The sequence below is a fragment of the Anguilla anguilla genome, chromosome 10, assembly GCF_013347855.1.
Source record: "Anguilla anguilla isolate fAngAng1 chromosome 10, fAngAng1.pri, whole genome shotgun sequence".
Lineage (NCBI taxonomy): Eukaryota > Metazoa > Chordata > Actinopteri > Anguilliformes > Anguillidae > Anguilla > Anguilla anguilla.
This window is the reverse complement of record NC_049210.1, coordinates 16,853,284-16,871,620: the sequence shown is the minus strand read 5'-3', so window position 1 is coordinate 16,871,620 and position 18,337 is coordinate 16,853,284. Positions and strand designations below refer to the sequence as shown.

At 48.2% G+C, this 18,337-nt stretch overlaps 1 protein-coding gene across 2 annotated transcripts in view; it reads right to left on the bottom strand.

Annotated features, from left to right (window-relative positions):
- Positions 1-18,337, bottom strand: part of nr6a1a (nuclear receptor subfamily 6, group A, member 1a) — a 123,145-nt gene that overhangs the window by 14,036 nt on the left and 90,772 nt on the right. For both annotated transcript variants that reach the window (XM_035380111.1, XM_035380112.1), the window contains exon 3: positions 2,212-2,442. In XM_035380111.1, the coding sequence (XP_035236002.1) occupies positions 2,212-2,442 (231 nt within the window). The remainder of the gene's footprint in view (positions 1-2,211; positions 2,443-18,337) is intronic.

Below are 18,337 nucleotides of genomic sequence, written 5' to 3'. Positions count from 1 at the left end.
CCTCTGTGTCACACAGCCGGCCTGTGACTACAACAGACCTTTGTCTATGAACATTTCCACAAGTTGTCCAGGAGGGAGGAATGACAGCTGCAATTCTGGATTTGGCCACTAGGTCGCACTATAGCCACGGGCTCCTCCAAAATAGCTCCAGTGCCAAATGGGAATACTATACTGTAATTTGGCATTATGAAGTCTCCCGCTGAGCTGCCAGGCTCAGATCAGCTATAATATTGGGGGGAATTCTGCCTGTTTATATTCACCAGACTGACATGTGCACAATAACATGTTCACTGTCAGTAGTGTGTAAGATGAGCTATAATATATCCTCTCCCATGCCATCAAATCACACAATTTACCTCAGTCACAGTCATTACTGCATATTAATCAAATCAGTACTAATTTAATTTATGCAAATACACCGTCTCCGGTAAATGGCAGTTCTACGTGTGTGTGTATGTGTGTGTGTGTGTGTGTGCGTTCTTCACACTTCTACTCTGTCAGCGTCACTAATCAGTTGCTGATGATATCAGTCGTGTGATGTATCAGATATCTGAGAGCTCATCTCTTCCCTCTCTCTGACTTTATACCATCTCTTATCTTCACAACATCAGGACTACGCACTGCCAGGAAATCAAATAAATAAAGGGTATGGCAGCAGGTTTATTATTTTTATCTCCTTATCAGAGGCAATAGCAGCTAAAGTGTCCAATCTAAACTGATAAATGTAGTGCAAGGCTGAGATTACAACTGAATAGTTACTACTTTTACGTGCTGTGTGGTACCGTTTCTTCATTGAAAGAGAGATCTTTTTCCCCAAACTGAGTATCACTGATGGGTTTCTGTACTGACCATATTGTGTATTTTCTGAAAAGCAATGGGGCTGCCACTTTTTAAATACAAAATATAATCCCACCACGCTCCCTGAAAGGTCAGGACCTCATAATTAAGCCCATCCCATTAGATAAACAATTCCTGCTTTTGTGTTTTGCGTCATTTGGTGAGGGAAGGGGCCGTGGACAGACATGTATTCAGCCAGACAAGTCACAACATGATCTGAAGTACATCTGTCCACAAACTCTCTAGTTGGCAGCCACTGAATTCACTGAGGAGAAACTGGAAAGCTACAAGAAATATCAGGAGCAATTTCAGAGAGGGCATTTCACTGCATCGTAATGAAGCAACAGACGTCGGTTGAGCCTAATTTGTTCAGAGGGGAATGTAGAGAAGGGGAGGAGTCAGGGGCGGAGTCATCCATCCTGTGTTCGGCGTGACTGGCCGCGTCGGCCAGTGTCACACGGAGTTACGGACGCGCAGCCCGGCCGTCACAAACACCGCAGCGCCTCCGAGCTGCGCCTTCCCGTCCTGTTTATTCAGAGCAGCGCGGCTGTCAGCCTTCATCATCGTCACGTCTTCATCTTCGCCGCTCCGGTTAGAGCCACAGAAATATCCGCCGCTCCGGGCCGGGTGATTCACACGGGCCGGAACACGCACACCCGAACCCCCCCCCCCCCACTCACCACCTCCCCTCCCGCCAGTTTAAACCGTCCCCATTGCCCTCTCTCTGTTCCACACGGTCCCCTGGGTGACGCAGACTTTCTTGGGCCTTAGTGGTGGTTTAAACTGAAAGGCTGTCAAGAGCAAACAGAAAACCTCTAAAGGGTCACATGACGAACGCCCTGCACCGAGACACACAGCGACCTTTCCGATCCGATACCCTCTAAGCCAACGCGCGTGCTGGCCCAGAACATTCAGCCTAGCGCCCAAGGGACCTTCTCGACACACGCGTGGTGCGACGACGCTGCTGAAGACAAAGTGCGGCTTTGAACCTGCGCAACGGGTGGAGCGAACTCGAGCCATTCAAAGACTTCGGCCTCTATGCCAAAAAAGGCACAACTAGCTCACAGCTAACTAGCTAAGTTAGCTTCACCCAGTCGGCACAACTAGCTCAAAGCTAACTAGCTAAGTTAGCTCCACCCAGTCAGGCCGACTAGCTCAAAGCTAACTAGCTAAGTTAGCTGCATCCAGTCGGCACGACTAGCTCAAAGCTAACTAGCTAAGTTAGCTGCATCCAGTCGGCACGACTAGCTCAAAGCTAACTAGCTAAGTTGGCTGCACCCAGTCGGCACGACTAGCTCAAAGCTAACTAGCTAAGTTAGCTTCACCCAGTGGCAGGGCTCAGGACCGCGGTCGTTTGGCGGGGCCCCTCCTTACCTTTGCGGTTCATGCCCATCTGCAGACACTTGAGCAGCCGGCAGTACTGGCAGCGGTTGCGCTGCTTGCGCGACATCTCGCAGTTCTTGTCGCGGCTGCAGCGGTACACGCGCTTGTTGCAGATGCTGCGCTTGAAGAAGCCCTTGCAGCCCTCGCAGGAAATGATGCCATAGTGCAGGCCTGTGGCGCGGTCTCCACAGATAAGGCAAGTGCGCTGATCACCCTGATCATCTGAGGGGAGAGAACAGAGAGAGAGAGAGACAGAAGGTTACACATCTCACTGGAAAAACACTACTATGGATGCGAAACTATGTTTTCAACTCCAATGCTTTAAAATGATATTTATATCTGCAAATGACAAAAATAAAAATCAAACAGGATATTTTTTTTTTATATGGACAAATATGACCGAGTTCCTTAGACATCAGACAGCAAAGCATTGTGGGTAGATGCCCATGATCCACCACCATGTCCTCGCCTTCACATTTGTTGTTTAACTGAAACTGAAAACCTGAATCCAATGTCACAATGAGTGAGATTCTCAATGTATCTTGAGGAATCATCAGCTACAAATTGAATAATGAGGCAGTTACCTGCCCAACCCTACAAGCCCCGCCCCCATACCCCACCCCACCACATGGTCACATGTGGATTAGGCTGCTCTCAGGACAGATCATAAAAAGGAAACAACGCCCAGTGGCAGAGAAAGTAGGCCTGCAGTAAGTGTCCTCGCTTACGTACAGACCTCCATTTCCTTGACCTGGTAGGTATATAACAGCTTCGGTTTCCTATTAGCGGCGGCTCTTAGACACCCGCCGCCGGAGGACAGGGCTTCCTGTGAGCGCCGCAGATGAATAATTCATTCCTCCCCAGGCGCGGCAGCCAGGGCGGCGGCGAAAGAGGAAGAGGCGGTTAAACCCTTCCCCCTCGGAGGCCGATTCCCACCCCCGCGCGCCGCGAGCCGACCGAACGCGCGCTAATCGCGTCCGCCCATCGCCGCGGCGCCCGGAGCGGCGGGAAGCGTCACATCGGATTGGGGACGCGAGGCGCGACGCGGCGACGGAATCGGGCCGGGGACGGTGATCGGAACGAGCCCCGACGGCGGTGGCGGCGGCCGCCCCCGCCCCTCCCCCTCCCTCGTTCTCGATGCACGGCGTGCGCCACGGCGTCGCGAGGCCATGACACAGCCGAGGCTCGCGCAGGACGCTGAGTGCGCCGGCGGCGGGAGAACTGCTGAACTGGGACATCGCTGAGGCGCGTTCGGCGGGAGCTTAAGTAAACGAGACAGCCCGACTTATCTGGGGTGATGTCAGCAAGGCACGTCAAGGGGATGACATCATCAAGAAAGGACAATAGTAGACAGAAGCTCGTGCTCCAGGACCTGAATGTTCTCAGGTCAATTTCAAGAGTAACGTCAACCTGGGGCAGGAGCAGTCAGTTTATTCATGAGTGGTTCTATACCAACACTCTGACTTTGCGTTGGCTTTTCCAGGTTTTATATTCACCTGTACTTATCATGTAATCTCATTGAGGCTCATACAGGAACCGTTTGCCATATCTGGCCTGCTCTATAGTGGAATTGGTTGCAAAATGGGGTCTGTTCTATAGAGGAACAGGCTGATATATGTGGCCAGCTCTATACTGGAACAGGCTGGTATATGTGCCTGCGCTATACAGGAACAGGCTGGTATATGTGGCCTGCTCTGTACAGGAACAGGCTGGTATATGTGGCTGCTCTATACAGGAACAGGCTGATATTTGTGGCCTGCTCTATACAGGAACAGGCTGATATTTGTGGCCTGCTCTATACAGTAACAGGCTGGTATATGTGGCCTGCTCCATACAGGAACAGGCTGATATTTGTGGCCTGCTCTATACAGTAACAGGCTGGTATATGTGGCCTGCTCCATACAGGAACAGGCTGATATTTATGGCCTGCTCTATACAGGAACAGGCATATATTTGTGGCCTGCTCTATACAGTAACAGGCATATATTTGTGGCCTGCTCTATATAGGAACAGTCTGATATACTGTAAGTCAAATGGGAGAAATGAAAAGGTGCAGAATGAGGGGAGAGGATCAGGGGGATGTTAATGAGGACCATGTGGCAGGAGATGTTTTTGGGGATCTGAAAGGGAGGGAGAGGGGAGGGGTGGAACTGGGCGTACAGAGCCAGGCGCGAATAAAAATAGTCTGAATTACACAGAGCTGCAAGCCTGAGGTTAGCCAGCGCGACCACACAAGCTAGGTCCAGGGCCGGGACGCAGAGACCTCAATGCGCACCGCAAGCCAAGAGACACGCCCCTGCAGTCCCGCCCCCGCCCGGACCCTGACACTGAGGTACAACAACAACCTCCTTCGGTGGCCAAAAGACAGACCCTTAATACAGAAAGGTGTAAAACAACAAGTATTACAAAATAGGAAATAAAGTGTACAGTGACTATTGTGGAATATTTCATATTAAATTGACAGTCACCTTTCTTGTGTTCTCAAAACATTTCAGATCCAATCCAAATGGTGTACAAGTTCTATGACAGCCATACGTTGTTGCCATAGAGCACAGTTTCCACATCCACTGCAGAGTACAGTTCTGCACATCCACAATGCATCTCTAAATCATGAGATATAGCAACTCTGCTCACATCCACAGTGTACTAGTAAACCAGGAGATACAGCAGCTCTGCTCACATCCAGTGTACTACTAAACCAGGAGATACAGGAGCTCCACTCGCAGCGAATCCACCTCTCCAGACAAAATGGCTGTCATTCATCATTCTGTCGTTTACCTTGCAAGACTTGATACATATCTAAGGAGACAATGGCCTGACAATCAGCTCTGACTTACAAATAAATGCCAGTAAAACAATTCCACTTTCACATGACTGAATCCAGGTCATTCCCTCATAAGGACGCTGTACAGTAACATGATGGAAATTCAGGCAGGGATGCTCCGGAAAGCTGCCGCGGTTCCCAGCAGAGAGGCATTTCACACGCCCTGATTATTCAGGTCATTTCCTGGGAAGGGGGTCCAGCTCCTGTAGCTCTGGCTACAGGCTGGAACGCACTAGCACATCTGGTACACACTGCACAGTGCTATCGGCCTCCTGACTGTGCAATGAGCCAACAAAAGCACATTCGCAAACACACACACACTCACACACGCACGCACACACACACACTCACACACGCACACTCACACACGCACGCACACACATACACTGACACATGCACACACTTGAATGATTTAAAAAATACATCAGTTTGGGTCGATATTCAGCGCATGGCTAATTGCTGTCACCTTTTAACAAGTCAATCAAGTGTCTATCAGAGTCCAACACACCCTGCAGCATCTAAATATCCTCCACCATTGCAAAGTGACAACTGGATTATGGAGAAAACCAGGACACATAAACCAGATGGAACTGTCACATGATTTGGGAAGAATAAAACCTGCATGCATTCACATGAGGAAAATCAGCTGTCATGGACCGGATATCAATATTTCACTGGCAAACGAACTGCATTGTGATATTATAAAAGCGCTGTTTTTCTGCTTACTGCAAGAGCAGAGACAGATAATCTCTTCCTTGTGCAGAACAGCCTGAGAGGCAGCTGCTGCATTTCATTAACAGTCTCCATTCTACCTGAACACACACGAGAAGGGATCCATTTTGGAACGGCGATTACATTTTAAATGTCACCGTTTCCTAAGCATAAAGGCGGAAACAAACGTGTCCTAAACAACACTGTAGCGGGCGTATTTACCGTATGTATAAATGCCATTACCATGCTTTACCAGTGCAATTGTGTGTGTGTGCGCGTGTGTGTGTGCGCGTACACGTTTGAGTGTTTGTGAGTCTTTGTAACACGCGTCCCATTCAAAGGAAGCGAAACAGAGACTTACATTTTAATGGGAGGCATACAATACGCCATGGAAAGCAACAAAAAAAATTATTGAGCTGTGTCAATCACCAAGGTAACAGCACAAGTGCCGCAGTGCACCACCGCTGCATTTCCTGTCTTAGGAGATGAGGGAGCCCAAACTAACTGAAAATAAATAATAAATTTTAAAAAAGGCTGTGTTGAATCTGAAATGGAATAATCCCCACCTTCCTCCAGCAGATGAAACCCGCCGCACAGGGAGAGAATTAAGCTCAGCTCTTAAGTTTTCTTTTTTCTCCGCTGTCTAGGGACTTAGTGGTATCTACACCCACCCCCACCTCCTTCAATCCCCCCCACCCTTCACTATAGCCCCCCCCCCCCCCATCCTCCTCCACCCCCCACCCCTCTCCTCCCCACTCCACACGGCCACACACCATCCCCCCTCATAAAACCTTGAACAGATGGGCTGACGCCATGGTAACGGTGAATAGCCCAGCTCTGCAAAGGCCTGAGCTAGCTGGAATGCGCCTGTGTGCTGCTGGAAGTCAAGCCTCATCGGACACAAAGGGTTAAACCACAGAGAGAGAGAGAGAGAGAGAGGGAAAAGGAAGAAGAAAAAAAACAACAACAAAAAAAAAAACCCAAGTCAGCCCCTCCGTGACTTACGTTCATAATTATGATATCAGTCACCTCTGCTGTCCATCACACATGTTTGCAGGTTAATGAGGCATTACATGGGACAGTTGCTCCCCTCACGCCCACCTCTAACCCCCTCAGTCCCCCAGTCAGCGAGCAGGGAGGATGGCCCCGTCTCCCGGTGCCGCGATGGGATTCCAATGATTGAACGATCAAATCATTCCTGCGGCAGAATGATACAGGCCGCACGTGTCCCCTACAGAGAGGGACTACTGCTCGCCCACCGCACAGGAAGACGGGGGAGAAGAGAGCGAGGCGGCCGCACCGAGTGCGGACGACAGAGTGACAGAGAGGCCTATTCCCAGCCCATTAAAGGCATTGTTTCCATTTCCCTCCCCTCTCTCTCTCTCTCTCTCTCTCTCTCCCTCCATTGGAGTAAGAGCAGTGAGCTTTCAGCCCCGAGAGAGTTAAAAGAGAGATGGAGACAGAGGCGGAAAAGAGAGAAAGAGAGAGAGAGAGGAATGGGAACGGGCAGAGTGCGGGGGTTCTGATCCGGGGTGCTGCGCCGTCCCGGCGGGGCCCTACCCAGAATCCTCGGCGGTCACTGCCTCCTGACCCGGGGGATTTGTCACTCCCTCTAATTAATGTAAGCCTGTTGTGTAAGAATGGCAGCTTTCGGGAAGCCCGCACCTCGGTTAGCAATGACCTCTACATCGATCCCGCCCTTTTCATCTTATGCAAAGCAGCGGGGAGCGGTGAGAAAGCGCTCAGCTGTGGGGACGTGACGGAGGCGTGACGAAAAGAAGAGCCGGCGAGGGAGGAAGGAAAACGTTCACATTCTCACACCGTTCGGGAGACAACTGAAGCCTGGCGCAAATCCGATAAACAAATAAACTAACGAGGCCAAAAACTGAAGTGGAGCTGAATGGTGGAATGCAGAGTAATGAGTTCTCTCCATTGTCTTTTTTTTCTTTTGAGTGGCCCAAACAGTGCACTTTTTGAAATTGTTACTGGTCCCTCTTCCAGAGAGGAAGTACAACTTCACACTGCCTTTTATCGCCTTCTTAATCCATTCTTAATCAATACAATTTTCCAGTTCAAATATAATGGCAATAGACAACTTGACTTTTTTTCCCCCACAATTCATGTCACCATTTTCTACATGCTATCTAAAAGAGAAGAAATTGTGTTCAATAACTGAATGCTTTAGCGATAGTTAGCAGTTCCATTACAGTACGGTCAGTTTTAAAGCTTGAATTATTTATTTTTACCTTGACCAACAGGTGTGGGGGGAGAAACTGTTTGTGAGAAGGACAGCGGGCGCTGCTCTTTGTTTACTCAGTGACAGAGGATATGGGTGCAGCGAGACTCCAGGTTCATGTTCTGAAAGCAATTAGCAAGGAAGGAATGCGCTTCTCAGAGCTTCTCACAGATATGCTAAATGGCGAATGGGAGACTTCTAAAGCCCGGGGGCATTAACATTTAAAAGGGACTGGCTTTTGGTTTGTCTCTTTTAGGGAGCGTGGGGGTGGTCATACTGTACAGGGACAATAGGGCCTGGCCGCTCACACAAAAGGGTTTTACAGTCAACAATGAGCAATTAACAATGAAGGAAGAGTTCATAGCTCATATTTAAGTCCCCGCTGCTCTCAATGGCGAGAGAGCCTTGCCTCAGGACGCTGGTGAATGATGAGCATTCAGGTCACAGGGAGAACTGGAATGAGCCAACAATGCACGCGGTCGCCAAACAGGGAATTTCAGAGAGCAGGAGCGGCACAGTGCATTCTGTTCTGAAAGTGAGCGTGAGCCCGTTGTCGCGGTATGAATGAGGCCCCTTTGAGGCACCGGGTCTGTGTTTGCGGAGCACGTCCATTGCAGCGCTCTTATTTTGTAAATACGGGCAGCGGCGCACGCGCGCACGCTTTGCACTCGCACGTTGATTTTTTTCCCCCCCGGGACCGCCATCCGCGTCCCAGCTAACGCACGGCGGCTAGCAGCGGGCTCTTCCGCTCAGCATCGTTCTTAACAGGTCCTTAGCAGTGTCCTCGCTGGGAAAATACACTTCAGGTTTCGCTTCTGACTGGTAAAAGAGCTGTGACATGAGACTGGTGGGAAGATGTGGTGGGTGCCTGAAACTGCAGCATAAAAGTCTCCGCAATTCTGACATCCCTGACAAGTCCGGGTTCTCTTCCAGTTCTTCTTAAGCTTACTCCCGACATTACAAGCGGCCAAAATCCGAAGCCACATGAAAATCTGTACAGATTTTTCCTTCAAAGGGCAACAAAGTAAATATAACTGCAACTCTAAAAAGTTGTCTTTGACAGGTCCAAGGTTAAGCTAACAGAGCATTTCAGTTTTTATAATAAGAAACACAAGAAAATGAATGAAAACATGCCAAACACCACACCCCCCTGAGACAGCGGTTATAAATATAAATTATTTTGTTACCCGGACAGCTTCATGCTCCAGTCCAAATTTTCTGGTGCATAGATATCAGATATTGGCAGCTTAAAATGTTGGAAGTAAGCTTGACAAAAAAAAAAGACAGACAGAAATAAAACAAACAATTCAGACAGACGTCAGAATTGCGAGGGATTTGAGACGGTGGTTTTCAACACTCCGGAATTTTCCCACCGGTAACATGGTAGGTTTTTACCAGTCAGAATCAAAGCTGAAATTCATATTCGACACCCCACCCCTCAAGCCCTTCATGTTGGGGTGAGGTGCGGGGCGGCGTGGTGCGGGGCGGCGTGGTGCGGGGCGGCGTGGTGTGGGGCGGCGTAGCCCCGTGCGACGCGCGACGGGCTGGGTCCTGGCGGCGGTTCCGGCGCGGCCCGTGCCACAGAAGGGTTAAACCGGCGCGATGGTGCCAGAGGGCTCACAAAGAGCGGCCTCAGCCTCATCTTGAACTCCACCCTTCTTCTGGCCCCGCCCCCGTGATTCCTCCCCCAGGGCCCGTTAAAGCCGGCATTGTCTCCCCGGGGTCAGGCCGGGTTTCATTCCTAACTTTAACGCAACCAGGAAATGCAGTCCAGGCCCTTTAAACCGGCTCAATGGAGAGGGCTCTCTTTAAAACCCAACACCTCCGCCACTGAAAAAACACCTCTGCTGCCAAAGCGGCCTGTTTCGCTCATTCTTTCCTTTTTTTTTTTTTTAAAAAAAGAGAAATTTGCTGAGAGGGGCTAAGGACCATTAGCTCAGCACATAACCCAAATCTGACTACGCGTTTCCAGTGTAAACACTTTGGGTCTCAGCCTTTTTCAATAGCAAAGCGATGGCAATGAGGAAAAAAAACTGCAGATATGGGACTCTTGACAAAGCCAACAACCGTACTGAGCCATCCGTCTAAACTCTTTTTTCATTCATCTGAGCCCTTTCCCATGTCCCTCTTCTCTCCTTTGTCCTCCAATGTCATGTTGAGTTGCGAGTGGAGGTTTTTTGCGATGGGGAGAGTGTGACTGACGTCCCTGTGAGGCGGCGTTATCTCGCGTTTCCATCACAATCATAGCCAGCGGAGAGGTAGAAAAAAAAGAATGTGTGTGTCGGTGTCGGTGTGGGTGTGGGTGCGTGGGGTGGGGGGGTCAGCGGGGGGTATGGGGCTATAGCTGTACTTTTCCACAGGAGCCTTCCCCGACACAGCACCCAAAACAAAGTTCATTTGCGACGGCCGCTATCTCTCGCGCTGTGTAGCCACGCTAGGACGCTACACGTCGAGCGGGTTGCTCTGCTGGCTGCTGTACGCACTCACACCCGCAGTGGCGGGCCAGAACAGAACTGAACCTGACCCACAGGCTTACGAAACCCGTGGGGGGGGGAAACGCAGCAGGAGGACACCGCGGCAGTGCAATTCCACTTCTCTTTTTAACAGCGAAAATCACACGTGTTCTGTAGTAAGCACGCAGCGCACCCCTGCCCCTCCACTTGACCAGACCACGGGGAGACGCGCGTCCCTAACCCTTCCCGCTCTCTCTCCTGTAAATGCCACAAAACAAACTCCCACCCTGACCAGAAATATGCCCTTTCCAGCCCATCTCTATTAAAAATAACAAGATCAAGAGGCTCCAAATCCTGTTTCTGTTTAATTGGGAGACTTCAATCATCCTCCTGACAACAGAGATCCCTGCCCATGAGTGTCTACTGGATGGGTTCCACCCCAACCCCCCACCCCACTCGAACTGCGTACTGAGATCTTAAGGACATTACCAGTTGTTCCCATTAGCATTTGGTAATTGCACTCAAGCCAATGGCAACGCGCTAATCCTATGTAAATGTGCAAATCCTGGATTCTTAAACATTTGCTTAAGATATTAGAAAGGTTGCCTTTTCATGATGTTATGCTGATTTTTAGAATTTTTTTTTTTTTTACCGAACTGACGTATGAGCATTTTGTCTCCATGTGTGTTCACAAGGTTTTCTTAAAAGTCTGCGTTCTGCTTACAAAACAGACCCCCTCTCTCTATTCCGTGTTTACTGTCAATCGGGAACAAAGCTGTTGAGGCTAACAGTAGCCCTCTTTTTTTCTGGCGGGGGTGCCGTTTTCTTTAAAGGTATCGTTTTTTGGGGGGGTGCCATTTTAATTAAATGTGTGCCTTTTCATTCTTATTCCAGGATTGCACGGCCCGAAAATGAATTGAGACCTGGGGGCTTCAAGAGGAGCCCAGAAACACACAATCACTGAATCACTGCGCTCTGCGTTTTATAAGCGGGGAAGGGGGGGGGGGGGGGGGGGTTTCTTTGCGCTAATTTCACCCTGATTAGTTTAATCCGTGCGCTGGGTAATTAGGCCTCGGCTCCAGAATCAAAGCTCTCCTCTCAGAAGCTCCGTCATCAGGCGGCTCCAGCTGTCCTTGAGCAATCAATGGGGAGCCATCAGGAAATTAGGGAAATCAGAACCCCAAAATTACCAAACATGACACATGACTGAGAAGCATATTGATTTCTTCCTTTGAAAAAGAAAAAAAAAAACAGGAAAACAAAAACAAATGGCGTTCCACAGTGAAATGGATTTCCCACTAGGACCTCTCTCCCTACTCCATACCCCCCCTCCCCACGGTGGGGAAGCGACCGAGTTTCAGCCTTTAAACAATGGCCGTTTGCAATAATAAGGACAACAAGAAGAAGCGTAACAAAAAAAAAAGGGCAAAGATTTAACTTTGCTTGCAAGGTCAACCTTGAGCTTCGACTGGTTTGCTCAATATGAGGCGGTGTGTGTATACTGCATTTGCACAAACTCAGCCCAAACTAGAAAAGGGGGGGAAAAAAACCCATTAGGCTCGAGATGCTGCTTGAACTATGAACAATATGGAAGTGCTTAACAGTGCAGACGCCCCACAGCGACTCTCTTCCCATGGATACATAAAACGCTAATTAGAGTCAGCCTCTCCTAGCCCCTGCACTGTACTCAGCCAAGCCAATGACTCTCTCAGCATCACTCTCACCGTATCAACGGCTTAATCCTTTCCCACGATGCACGCTTCTCTTTATGAAAGCAAGGGCCCGAAAATGCAAATAAGCCGTTCCTAATATCCCTGTGTTTTAAACTATGTCTGTACGTGTACGTCAACAGCTACAGAAAAAAACATTTTCTGAGCGTGTTACTGTATAGTGAATGGCTACAATTAAATCTCTTGTGTGTGTGTTTCTGTCCACTTCTAATGAACTGTCTCTGTATAGAATGCTACTTATACACGCATGCCTACAGCCTACAGCTCCAATTAAGTAACTCCCTGTGCATTATGTGTGCTTGCATGCGTGTGTGTGTATACATGCATGTCTACAGTTGTAAGGAAGTAACTCCTGTGTTTGTGTATAAAAAAACAACGTACAGGTATGTCTTGACAACATAAATGAATTTGAGACAGAACAATATTAGATTATTAAAATTGCGACAGCTGCACTCTTGACAAGGTGCAGTCAAGTCTGCAGTCAAGTTTCAAGATGCTCCTGACCTCTTGAGGGCGTGTTGGCGTACACACTTTGAAGCGCTTGTCTTTGAACTCTCGCACCAAGCTGCGATTATTTTATCCATCAAATGCTACGCGCGCATGAAGCGCAGCCTGGGTTCTACTCCGCTGCGTCGGACACCCATAATGCACCTTAATTCAAGTCCTGCAGAAGCTGATCTCCACCAAAGCCACTCGGTATACAGAGAAGATAAAACAGAAAGAGAGCATCTCAGGAAGAGCTCAGGTTTAACAGTCTGTTTAAGGTCTGCTTAATGCTCTGACCATGTGCCACGCATACTGTATGGTCCACGACCGACTTCAGTTGACCGTTTTGATTCTTTTTTTTTCTTGATGGCAAAAAGAATCAAGTCAGCACTGAATCCGTGTGACTCCTGATTCTCACACAACAAAAACACACCAGCTTAATTTATCATGAGAACAGCCCCTTAATTTTTTGTGAACAGGAAGAGGGGTTGGGGGTTGTGGGGGGAGGGGTAACACATTCACAGTCTAATTGTAAACCACTTTTGTTGTTCACAACACAAAGTTTAAAGCCAAGTGGGCAATAGAACCTCCCTATCAAGCAAACATGCACCAGGCTAACAACGTGTGCTTAAATAATATATAACATGGCATCTTCAGTTTTAAATCATTGACAGTTTAGCTCTTGATTACTGTAGATGGAATTCAAATATCTCAAGCACACTAAAAGGTTGTGAAACCAGTGACAAAACAGAGTCTTTCAAGACAACTTGTAAATGAATTAATCAAATGTGACTGCATCAAAACAGGTCCTTTGTTTTGAAAGGGTATCAGATTCTGTTTGTGTGTGCTGCTTTGAGGGGGTGGGGGGTGGGGGTTGTTGGGGGAAGGGGTGGTAAAGGTTTGGATATCACTCAGTTTAGAGACAAAAGCATCAGACACTGTGAAATTACCGGTGGGGTCTGAATGTTAAAATACTGGCACCGATGTACGAACTCTGTATAAATCCTACATGAGGAAGAAAAAAAAGCCCACAGTAAGCAGGCTTTAGCATTGGCTAAATTTAGCCTGCATTACAGAGCTCAGAGCCCCTGACCTCTTCTACTGTTATTGATCTTCACACAGCTTTAATTTCCCCTCCCCCCAGTTTCTACTACACACATACCCACCCCCACCATGTCACTACCTTCCCCCACCCGGAATGCTAAAGAAATAAGACTTCCTGCTCTGGCTGAATGACACAGAGAGACAGAGAGGGGACAGGGAGAGAGAGAGAGAGGGATCGCTGGGTGTCCTTACATGATGAAAGACTGAATGGAATTAACCCTCTCTCTGCCGAAACAATACCAGCGGTGAGACCCGGCAGGGGTACGGGGGTTAGCGCATCGGAGGAGGACAATACAGTAGCGCCGGCGTTCCCACACGGCGCGGGAGACGCCCGGCACCCCGCAGCCGGGAGGGCTCGGAGGAGGGCGGCCACGCGGCGGGCGCGCTCGCCACCAACGGAGCGCCGCCGTCACCGAGCGCAAACGCAAACCCTGGGAGCCGCACCGGCCCGCGACGCACTTCCACCCAATTCAGAAAGAAAAACTGGCAACCCCCGACAATATCCCTTTCTGCATTCGAAGCGCAAAACGAAAAAATATACAAATACAACAAAACAAAAAAAAAGCACCTAATGTAAAATGGAAGCGTATTCCGAGAAGACGTCGCCTTGACCTTACGGGTTTCCTCGGCAACACCGAGACACAGCCGTTCCCAAAGCGGCCATGTTCAGGGCAGGGGCACAGGGGTGCAAAGGCTAGAGTCCAGTTACACAACACCGAAGCCCGGCTGTCTATCTAAATGTGATGCACGCAGACAGGGAGCCAAATATTGGCCAGATAGCATTTCGCCCCTCCTGCTCTCCCGCTGCCTCTCTCAGCTAGCCCCGCGTCAGGACGGCGCAAAGTGCTCCGCTTCGACATGCATATGCAAATGGTTCGGCTCTTCAAGGGGCTTCCAAGAAAACAAATGATTTAAAAGGATCTTTGCACCTCGGCGCATTGAGGGAGACCTCATTTTCATATCAAATGTCCACCCTGCAAACGAGGTGCCGGATGGGGGTAAAAAAAAAGTAAAAAAAAACTAACAGGCAAACTCCTCGGCAGAAACTGCGTTTGTGCAACAGCGTCACGTGATCAAGAGCGTCGCGCTTTTCAATCAGCATACAATTAATACGGTGCCGCCCCCTGCCCCCGTCACCTTCGCTCATCAGAAAAGTTAGCCTTTCCGGGCACGGCCTTAACTGCGACGCACAAAACAGTTACACTTCACACCGGCTCAGTTTGAGCCGGGTTAATCAAGCAATGGGCCGGGACTGCATGCGTAAAAGACCAGAAGAAGCGTGCCACCACCACACCACCATTCTGATACTAATCAATTTCATCTCAACTAATACGAACCAACACCGCAGACACACAACTGGCTACGAAACTGCTGAGAACGAACCGAATTTGATTTGAACCACCCTCTCTAATTTTTAGGTGGTGAAAACCATTTAAAAAAGAAAGAAAAAAAGAAAGGAAAAAAAACACAAAGTTTGGACCAGCTGTGGACCACAATAAGACCCAGGGGACTTTACACTGCACTGTGGAGCCACCATGACCCCAATTCTATCAAGTAAACAGTTGCCTGCATACAAAACCTTTTCCAGATGGGCCACTGAGCCACATACCACAAATTAACTGTGCACAAACACATATAGATCTGCACCAAAATGGAGGCCCTGCATATAGCCTGCACATCTAAGAGAAGCATCTATCCGCCGACAAGAATTCAGAAGCTTTTTTAGCTTTAATTAGTCAAATTAGCTCCTTATTCACGAAACCGATTTTTCAAACTAAAACTGATATCAAATAATTCAACCACGTGAATCCATAAACAAAAATGCTAAGCTAAAATGCAACTTATTTTTCTCATTTTGCATGAAATGTGTACGCTCAGTTAATTAAGAAACATGATAATTAAATTACTGAAACAAAAAATAGAGTGCATAAACATATATCCACAAAAACTCATTTATAAAAAAATTAATTTAAACCAAGTTCTTCCTTTTTTGTTTAGGAAATAAACATTTACTGTTATTCCCTTCTGGCTTTCAATTAGGCCTCATCAACATGATACAATTTCATACCTGTAATGCAAACAAGCAAACATGCAAAAAATAATACCTATCTGAAAAGATCAAAATAAGGAAATAAATCAATGAGCAAAAAACAAAAGCTGAATTCCAAGCCATTAAATTACTGTGCTTTCAAATGTCTCTCCAACACAAACCCAAATGAGTGGCTTGTGATGTGAGAGGGAAAAAAAAAAAAGGAAAAGACCCAACCCTCCAGCTCCCCCATTCAACTCTCAGGCTTCCTTACCTTCCCATGTATCCATTTCATGCTTCTTGCGATTTGCCAGTGAGTTGCCTGGCAGCCATTCAAGCACGTATTCTGCTAGAGAAAAGCCACAAACCGTGGGAGATTCGGCCTCATGTCTCTCTCCCTCTCCCTCTCTCACACGCTCTCTCTCCCTCCCTCCCTTTCTCTCTCTCTCTCTCTCTGTCCTCTGCCTCGCTGCTGCTCCTTGTGCACTCTGAGCTCAACCTGGCTGAGCCAGCCCTACTGGTCAGTTTACAGGCAGGTCATGTGACCGCAGAGTTCAAGCCCTGGGGTCATAGCTTGGCTTGAGGTCCAATGATGGCCGTGGGTTATCTGAGTGGAACTGATAGGCCTATTTTCTCAGAGGTTTAACAATGCTCCCCCCACCCGAATGAGCCCACCCCCTGCTCCTTCTGCCCTCCTGTTTAAAAAAGCCCAGGCCTAAAAGCATGAATCAGGATAAACACAGGAGGCCAAAACAGACAACACAGCCTTAAACTAACTCAGTCATTCCTGGGTTTACTCACTTAGCTTCACTGAGGTTTAAACAAGTTCAAGATTGAATAAAGGATGACTAAACGTACAGAACAATAAGGATAAAATCCAAGCGAGCCGTTAATTTAGCAAAGAAAGTAAAAAAAAAAGACATTTATGAAATTACTGCAATATTTGTTGAACAAGCAGTGTGACACAGAAGTTAATGAAGTTTGTATTCGACCAGTATTAATCAGCTTTATTCCCGGGTGGGTCATTGTACAACAAAGGTACTTAGCCTGAACAGCTTCAACAAACATCCAGCCCTGCACATACATGGAACAGAATAGAATGAGTTAAAAAGAAAGCTTCTGTAAGTTGTTTTAGTTAAGGGCCATCCGTCAAACAAACAACCAATTAGAATTGAAGAGACAGCCGTTAGTTCGGATGTGCGTGCCGGGTCCCGCCCATCTGTTTGCTCCTCTCTACCAAACCCTGAGAGCTGCGGCGCTGCTGGCTACCCAATTTCCTCCTCTTCGATGAGTGTTCCTTGTACGCCAAGAGGGTGAATTTTGTCCGGGTGCAAAGAATTACACATTGAAGTCATATTCCAGGCAGTGTGTTCAACGGCATCTAATGCACTGCTCTTCGCGGTGGTTGCATAGCCATTTCTCTGCCAACGTCATTGCCCAGCTAATTGTACAAAAGTGGAATCCATTTTGTATTCATGGACCAAAGCAGGCCCATGCTAGAGCCATGCAATTATGGTACTGACCAAAATAATAAGATAATTGCAGCTATTGTAAAAGAACTGGCAAAACTGGATGAAGAGTGAACTAAATCACCTCAGTGTTCTGCACAGATGTACATATGCACACACAGCAGACAAATCACACAAATACACGCTCAGCAATTTTTCTTGGCTAAACGCATAAACAAATCAACACTAGTTGCATGAAAACAGAGCTCTATTAGTTCAATGTTCCTTCGGCTAGTGTCTGTGTTGTGACATCTCCCGTGAGGTTTCGTCCATCCCCTGCTCTGTCCCAACAGGAACACGGGGTACAGGTTTTTCTCTTCCCTGTCCTGCGAGGGGACAAGCTCCCCTACCTCATGCACCCCCCAGAAGCCAAATCCTGCTCCATCCTGTACTGTCCAATCGCATCCTGCCAGCTCAAGTCCACTCAAACGATGCTAATGCTAATGAGAGCCTGCTTAGAAGCCACAGATAAGGGCTTTTCGCATTGAAATGAATTAGTAAGATAAAAACTGCCTGTGCTGGTTGAGGGGGGTGGTGGTTATAAGATAAGAGTTTGCATTTACTGCCAAGAGATGGATGGGCACAGGGCTAATTCTACCGAGCCTGGTTTCTGGAACATTCCCACCCTGACCTTTCTCCATGGCATTTCTGTAAAACCTAAACCACTCTAGGCCAAAGGTGTCACTGAGAAAATTCCTAAGCCTAATCCCCTCCTCATAAGAAGGTCTTCACCATATGTTACTCTGCCAGGGCTCAGGCCAGAGAGGGGTCTCCTTAAGCCCTCTCTCCACACAGGGCTGACCACAGGCACCGGACCGCCAGCCAAAAAAATTTCCACCTGGTCTGCCACAGAATTTGGACGCGAATGAAAGAGCAATGAATTTTCCCTGGGATAGGATTTACGAAGGGTGACCATTTTGGCTTGTGAAAAACTATAAGAAGAATGGTGAGTACGAGCACACAATGGCTGCCAGGTTGGCGTGGGGAGACCTTGCTAAAGCACTAATCAGAACTGAACCCTTCCAGCAACAGTAAA